This window comes from Mus pahari, chromosome 6 (genome assembly GCF_900095145.1).
Source record: "Mus pahari chromosome 6, PAHARI_EIJ_v1.1, whole genome shotgun sequence".
NCBI lineage: Eukaryota > Metazoa > Chordata > Mammalia > Rodentia > Muridae > Mus > Mus pahari.
This window is the reverse complement of record NC_034595.1, coordinates 76167051-76175363: the sequence shown is the minus strand read 5'-3', so window position 1 is coordinate 76175363 and position 8313 is coordinate 76167051. Positions and strand designations below refer to the sequence as shown.

The following is an 8313-nucleotide window of genomic DNA, read 5'->3' as shown; positions in this document are numbered from 1 at the left end:
GGGGGCAGGGGGGGTTGTGACTTCGTGAAAACACTCTAGACAGCAGCAGGCCTGGTGTTAATTGCCAGACTTGGGATTAGAACTGCTGAGCTATCTGTACTGAAAACAGAATTAGTGCATTAGAAGGGAGGAGGTGGAGGGAGAAAAGGAGGGAGGGAAGGATGGAGGGAGGGAGGGAGGGAGAAGGAGGGGGAAAAGGGAGAAAGGGAGAGGTTTAGTCATACAGCACAAGGGGCTAGAAGTCAGCATAGCATATTGTCATTAATACAAAAGGTGACAACACTTTGCACTTTGAAAACAGTAAAACATGTAACTTTTTGTTTAAGCTCCTGTCCAATGCAGGCAGCTCCTGTTGCAGAGCTCCTCCCGGAAGCCATGTGCTCACTGCAGGGCCTGAGAGACAGCCTTGCTCTTTCACACTCTGCCGCCTGCACCGGCCAGGGCACTTCACTCTTCATTTACTTCTTCTGTTTGTTTGTTTATTTATTTATTTAAGGGGGGAGGGGGAGTCCTGACAGATAGCCCCCACTGGCCTCAAACTTGCTATCCTCCTGCCTCAGCCTTCGTGCACTGTGACTGCGGGTATGTGACACCTTCCCTAGCATGGCGGCTAACTGTTTATGTCAGTGCAGCAACTAAGGAATGCCAGGGTCTGCAGAGCCTCCAGCAAAGCGAAGGCAACCGGGATCCAGGAGCGCACGGCAGAGCAGGCCACTTGTGTGCTGTCATCATCGCTGACAGGCCGTGCTCTGCACAGATCTCCCGGCATCAGCCTGGACTGTGACTCCAGCACCCCAGTGGCTGCTCTGCCAGACCACGTCTGTGAGAGCCGCAGAGGAAGCCAAGCACCGCTTATACAACTGTTTCATTTAGGGCCTTGCACGCACGCACGCGCACGCATGCGCACACACACACACACCAGTGCACAAGCAGGACTCTCACAACATGTTCCTTTCAAACTGATTCAACCTTCACAAACTAAAGTAGACAGTATCCGCTGCGGGTGGAGCTCACTGGTAGTTACATGCTGCGTTCAACCCCCAGGGTTGGCAACAGATGCATATGTAAATAAAAGTGTACCTATTTAGCTCAACTGGGAAATTGGTGGCAGGCATGGTAATCCATGATAATCCCAGCATTCGAGAGGCTAAAGCAGAAATTAGTCTGAGGCCAGCCAGGGTTCTGGGATAAAACCCTGTCTTAGACACAGACCAGCAACAGCTTACAAAAGTCAATCTTGTGTGCAATGCAATACTGAAAATCCCTACGGGCAGTCAATATTTACATTTGTCTCTTTAAAGACAGTGGGACTTAACTATTTTTTTTGGGGGGGGGGAGGAATTAATCATTCAGACATGTAAAATATATGAATTCAGGAACCCTATCATCTCGATGTGACTAGCATATATGAAGCCGGGTTCTATCTCCAGCCCAAGAAGGGGATCACTTGGTGAGCTTCCATACCCCACAAGAGGGTAAGTCCAAGTGCTCCCTCCTGTTTCTCCCCAACAGTGTCTGGCAAGTCGTCAGCTGCTGACGAGCAAGTCGTCAGTTTGCTGATGAGCGTCCTGTGAACACGGCCTGGCCACACTGGCCTCACACTGTGAAGAGAGCACTGCTCTGGGTGCCGATTGCCAGCACGTCCAGCCCTGTCCTTGAGTGTGCAGAGGTAGCAGGACCCCAAGAACCTGAGCCCACTGAGGTGCCACACAGGGCAGTCCTGACCCTCGCTTCCTGAGAAAGAGCAATTTGATGGCACCGGTCTTTTGGGCAGGGTGGGGCAGGATGCAAGTGAGCACTTTAGGCCTGGGAGGAGATCAGAACAGACAGGAATTCTGAATATAATAACCCAGTCCACCTTCGGAGCAGGCCTCGCCTCTTATGAGGGCAGTGCCCAGTGATGGTCTTTCAAATGCTACTGTGTTTCTGGAGGGACTTCACGCCTGGGGCCGGGAAAGGGAGAAGGAAGAAGTGTTATGCCCGTAGAAATGTTCTAGAAACTTGCAAGGACAAAGTTAAACTGAACACTTCTCTAGCACCTCTTGTCAACAGCTGGTCACGTCACTAGTGCAAACGGGGCGTCCCACGTAACCAGCAGGGTCTAGAGAGGGCACTGGGCAGTGGTGCCGCACGTAACCAGCAGGGTCTAGAGAGGACACTGGGCAGTGATGTGGAGTCCCAAGAGACTTTGAAGAATGTTCTCCCTGCTCTAGACACTCTGAAATAGGAAAAGAGTCACCAAAATGAAAACAAAGTAAATGTGATAAAAAAAAAAAATCAACACACAAGAAAACACTTAAGGGACTGGAGAGATGGTTCAGTGGTTAAGAGCACTGACTGTTCTTCCAAAGATCCTGAGTTCAAATGCCAGCAACCACATAATGGCTCACAACCATCTGCAATGACATCTGACGCCCTCAACTAGTGTGTCTGAAGACAGCTACAGTGTACATACATATAAATAATAAATCTTTAAAAAAAAAAAACACTTAATAATTATCTTCCCTGTGTGTGATATGTGTGTGTGTGTGTGTGTGTGTGCGCACCTGTGTAGGCCAGAGATTGATGCAGGTGTTTGTCTCTTCATGTAGCTTTTGAGAAAGGGTCCCATCACTTCTTTCATCCTGGCTAGCCGGCAAGCCCCAGGATCTCATGGTCCCTGATGCTGGCATTCTACATACATACAACTGAGTGCTCTGATGTGGGTGCTGGGATTAGAACTCAGGTCTTCATGCCGGCAGGGAAAGAACTATCTCCCAGCCCACAAATACACTTCAAGAGTATGGCTCTCTGGGCTGAAAAGATGGCTCAGCAGTTAAGAGCCCTGGCTTCTTCTGGAAGTCCTGAGTTCAGGTCCTAGCAACCACAGCTTACAACCATCTATAATGCGATCTGGTTCCCTCTTCTGGTGTGCATGAAGACAGAGCACTCATAAGTAAGTAACTCTTTTATAAGTAAATAACTCTTTTAAAAAAAGAGTGACAGAGAGTATGGCTCTGCGCTCGCTGTCTGCGATAAACTGGCCCTCTGCCCGTTACAGTGCTCCAGTCACCTACAGTCTCACCGTGGGGGGAGGGGACAAGTCATGTTGCTTCTCACTACAGTTGGAGGTTAGCACAGTGGTTTTGGGTTTGCAGAAAAACCATAAAGTGATAATCCTTCATCACTATTTATTGGGAGAAAACACTATTTCTGCAATTAAAAAAAACAAAAAACAAAAAACAAAGAAAAAGACAAAAACAAAAACAAAAAAAGTTTAAAAGAATTCAAGAATCTGTTGATGCCAAAGAGGTTCAAACCAGTTAAATTTAATTCTACAATATCCACAGTGCCGGGTCTATGAAGTTCACAGTGTAACACCTTAGGTGCAGGAGGGGACACCCCATGGGTTTCTAAAGCAACATAGCTCATTAGCCAACCAGAGGATAGGGAGCCAGCCCCACACAGCCCTGCACACCCCATTGACCCCACAGTGTTCAGGCTTCCAAAACCAGGATGGGGGAGAGCCCCCGCTCTAGGTACTTATTACCCTGAGTTAAGGCCCAGCAGGAGCATACAAACCCAGGCAGAGCGGCCACTAAGTCCCCTGAGACACCTGACCTCTCTGTCCACTGGTGTCATTCCCATCTCACTTCCCACTCCAAAAGTAACAGTGCTCAGAAGGTTCCTACGGAGGAATGCTCGCACTTAAGAGCTTTAAGTGTTTCCCCGTATCTGAAGGCAGCATACTCAGAGAACTACAAAATAGAAAAGTCATAACAATCAAAACCCATATTTAAAGTCAAAAGGGCATGTCACCTCAGCTCCCGAGGGAGCAGACAGGACCCTCTATCCCAGGTCATGGTTTCCCAACAACCAGAGTCGTTCTTTCAAGGACTCGTTTCTAATTTCCCTGTTTTCCTCTTAGCAAAGGACCCAAAGCTCCCAGTGTCACGTGACAATGGGAGTCACAGTTCATCCTAGTGACTCCCGTGGGTCCTTCAGGCCCTCTCTACTGCCACCCACTCCCCCCTCAGAGAACACCAACCCGCTTGACTTGCACCAGAAGAATTTCTGCCACCCGCAACATGAGGGCTCTGCCACTGTCCCAGGCACCTCCATTCCAACCAAGCCCCGCCCGCCCGGCAGGTGTGGGACTCGGGGGTCGGGGGTGGGACCCGCCACTAACCTGTGCCGGTTTTTATTCTTCCGTTTTTTGTGGCTGCTGTGGTGGCTTCCTGAGGAGGTGGAAGAGGCAGCTTTCTGAGGTTTCACTCCCTGGACGGAGCCGTCTAGGTCTTCGGGGTCCTCCTGTGCAGGCTCGTTCTCCTGGTTGTGGAAGTCTGGAGAAGTGTCGCTTTCCGTCCCACTTCCTGGTTCCCCTAGAGGAAGGAACACAGGTCCCAAAGCCTGATCAGGCTTCCTCAAGTGCCCAGAGGCCACGGAACAAAGAAGATACGGATTGACAGGGAACACACACTCCAAGTACCACGCGGTCTGCAGCAGTGCGGGGACAAACCTGACTGCAAGTCGGAGCACTGCCATTTCAATGTGGAGCTCGCAGAAGACAGGAAGGGTTATGCCTTGGCAGAACTGACAAACCACAGAAAATCCTGCCTTTCAGTGAAGAGTTGGTGGAGGATGAGCTGGAGAAATGACTGAGATTAAGAGTAGGCACGGCTCTTACAGAGGACCCAGAACCCATGTCATAGGGCTCACCTACTGGAACTGCAGCGGCAGGAGATCCGACACCTCTGCCCTCCTTGGGTACCCGCATGCACGTGCGCACATACACACACACACACACACACACACACACACACACACACACACACACACCGGCCTACCCTGACACATACAGACCGTTTTAAAAAAAAAAATTTAAAAAGGTACCCAGTGGGCAGCAGAGTCTAGTCCATCCCTTGATTATTGCGGTCTTGGATCTTTTTTTTTTTGAGGGGAGATAAGAGATTTAGAAATTGTTTCATGGGAACTCGGGCCGTGAACTTCCTGGGTCTCAGAGGATAACTCCCCCCGCTCCCCCCCACACTTTTTAATTTACTTCACTTTGAAATGATATGGATGAGAGCACGGGCAAGGTTATCAGCAGTGGAATGCAGGTACCTGCAGAAGAAGACATCAGATCTCCTGGAGCTGGTGTTACAGCATCGGACACTGGCGCTGGGACCTGACCCAGGGTCCTCTATACAAGCACAAGCGTTCTCCCCCCATCTTTTTAAAATTTCATTTTACTCATTAGTGTATATGTTGGGGGAAGAGGGGTGCCACAGCAGGGTGGTTTCAATGGGCCTGTCCCCACTGGCTCAGGGCTTTGAACACCTGTCCCTAGGCAGTGGAGCTGCTTGAAAGAGTGTAACCTGCAGGAGGGAGGATGCCACTAAGGGCAGGCTCAGGGGACGGAGGCTCACCCACTTCTTGCTCACTCTCTCTTTCAAGTGTGACAAAATATAATCAGCCGGCTTCCTACACGGGGAACCCATTCTCGCACCATAAAGGAAGCCAAACTAGGGGGCTGGAGAGATGGCTCAGAGGTTAAGAGCACTGATTGTTCTTCCAGAGGACCTGAATTCAAATCCCAGCAACCACACACAGTGGTTCACAACCATCCATAATGAGATCTGATGCCCTCTTCTGGAGTGTCTGAAGACAGCTACAGTGTACTCATATATAATAGATAAATAAAGAAGGAAGCCAAAATAAACTTTTCTGGTGATGGTACTTCCTTACAGCAATACAAAGTAAAAGATAGCCACAGCAAGCTAAAGGAGGCCAGGGAGCAGCTTGGGAGAATCTGTTCTGCCCTTCCACCTCTCAGGGATCAGACTCAAGGCATCGGCTTAGCCAGCGTGTTTGCCTACTAAAAGCTCCTGAACACTGAGATTACAGGCATTTCCCCCACGGTTTTCCCCCGCCTCTGGCAATCCTGAGCACCAAACCCAGCCAGCAAGCGAGACCATTGGCCCAGGGAGGTTTGAATGAAGTAGTAACTCATGTTCTTCAACCGACATAAATCGCCCATTTTAAAACAGCGCTTCAAGAGTCAGGCTGGGTGGACATGCCTAGAACCCTGGCACTTGGGAAGATGAGACAGGAGATCTCAAGTTCAAGGACAGCCTGGGCTATATAAAGAGATCCTATGTCCAATAATCATCATCACTTGGATCTACTTAAACAACAGAAGCATGTTCAAGAACACCTCATAACAGTCGGGCCTGGTGGCGCAGGCCTTTAATCCCAGCACTCGGGAGGCAGAGGCAGGCGGATTTCTGAGTTCGAGGCCAGCCTGGTCTACAAAGTGAGTTCCAGGACAGCCAGGGCTATACAGAGAAACCCGTCTCGAAAAACCAAAAAAAAAAAAAAAAAACATCTCATAACTACTGTCTCAGGATGGGGTGGCTACAGAGTAAAGCGCTCACACAGCATGAACAAGGCCCGGGGTCAATCCTTTCTCCCCACAGGAAGGAAGGAGGAAAGAAGCAGCAGGAGAAGGCAAGGTGTCAGAGGCAGGAAGCTGCCTCAAGTCCAGGACCAGCCTGGGCTACAGTGAGCTCCATGCCGGCCTGGGCCCCACCCTCCATCTCTGCCTCCCCAGTGCTGGGGTCACAGCTGTGCATTACCATGTCCAGCTCCCAGAAACTATCCCTGGATAAGATCAGGGAGACCTTAACTCTACTCAATGACTAATGGACCCCAAATACGTTAGTGTTTGCCTCTAAAGATGGCCTGTGTCCGCAGGAAGGTCAGAGGTCAGTGTGTTCCTTTCTGTCTTTTTGTTAGATTTCTTTTTAAAGTATATAGCCACCAGAAGCAGAGAAGCATAGGCAAAAACAAAACAAAAAACAAACAAACAAAGAACAGAAGGAGGTTCAAACAGGAGGATTGCCACCATGTTCAAGGCCAGCCTGGTCTACATATCAAGTTCTAGGTCAGCCAGAGCTACAAAGGAATACCCTGTCTGAAAATAAAAAGCAGGAAGGGGGCTGACTGGATGGCTCAGTGGGTAAAGCATTTGCATGTAAATTTGGATTTCCAGAACCTGCATAAAGCTGGACACAGACGCACACACCTGTAACCCAGCTCCTACAGGGACACGGGAGCCTGAGACAGGAGAACCTGGAAGGCCTGGGCCAGCATGCCTGGCTTACAGAGTGCAGTGGAGAACAAGAAGAGACCCTGTCTCACATGAGGGAGAGGGAAAGACTAACATCCAAGGATGTCCCTCAAGCTCTACACAAGCACCTCAATGTGCACATGCATGCCCTCTTCTGGTGTGTCTGAAGACAGCTATAGGGTACTCATATACATAAAATACGTAAATAATTCTTTAAAAAGATAAAACAGAACAGTGTAGCACAGTAGCGTATGCCTGCAATCCCAGGGCTGGGAAAGCCAAGGAAGGAAGATCAGGAGTTCAAGGCCAGCCTGCACTACATCTCAGAAACACATTCAAACAAGTGAACAAACAAGCAGAACTTAAAAGCAGAAGCGCCAAGCAAGAAGACCTAGCAGGTAAGTGTTTCCTGTGCAGGCCTGAGACTGTATGAATTGAAATTAAATTTCTTGATAGGGAGAGAATCAACTTCCAAGAGCTGTTCACATGCATGCCATGGAACATATATAACACATGTGACCACACTCACAATACACACGGTTCTTCCATCCCCCTCCTCCCCAAAAGCAAAGACAGATCCCAGAAACGATGGAACTAATTTGACTACGATGCAAGAAAGCACCACGAGAGGGCGCTCCAGAGCCATGGAGCAGCACAAGACTAGACAAGCACCTGACAGCACATAGAATTTACCCAGAAAGCTGGTGCTGGCACACACCTGGGATCCAGCACTCAGGAGGCTGAGGAAGGAAGACCATGAATTCAAGGCCAGCCGGGACTACAGAACAGGACCCTGTCTTAAAACAAACCAGTAGAAAAGTGAAAAAGGATTTTAAAACTCCCCCTCACAAAGCTACAGTAATCAGCACTGCGCTGCAGAGATCTACGAAACCAAGCCCAGTCCAGAATGGAGCCTGGTGTTAACATCAGCTCATCTCTGACAGCAATGAGACAGCTCAGCACAGACAGAAGTTCTGTTTGTTCAAGGCCAGCCTGAGCAACACGGCAAGCTCTCATCTCAGACAGACAACTGGGCTGTGAAGATGGCTGCTCTTAAGAGCATTGGCCATGGGGCTGGTGAGATGGCTCAGTGGGTAAGAGCACCAGACCAGAGTTCAAATCCCAGCAACCACATGGTGGCTCACAACCATCCGTAACAAGATCTGATGCCCTCTTCTGGAGTGTCTGAAGACAGCTACAGT

The 8313-nt window shown here is 49.5% G+C and overlaps 1 protein-coding gene across 6 annotated transcripts in view; it reads right to left on the bottom strand.

The window, feature by feature from the left end:
• Meaf6 (MYST/Esa1 associated factor 6) overlaps positions 1-8313 on the bottom strand; it is a 25356-nt gene that overhangs the window by 2749 nt on the left and 14294 nt on the right. For 5 of the 6 annotated variants that reach the window (XR_003844093.1, XR_002380625.2, XM_021200141.2 and 2 more), the window contains exon 5: positions 4169-4361. Coding sequence is in view for 4 of the 6 variants with exons in the window: in XM_021200141.2 (XP_021055800.1) it covers positions 4169-4361 (193 nt within the window). In the remaining 2 variants the exon portion in view is untranslated. Of the gene's footprint in view, positions 1-3265; positions 3738-4168; positions 4362-8313 lie in introns of those variants that run through there. The other variant, XM_029540309.1, reaches the window with a different exon arrangement.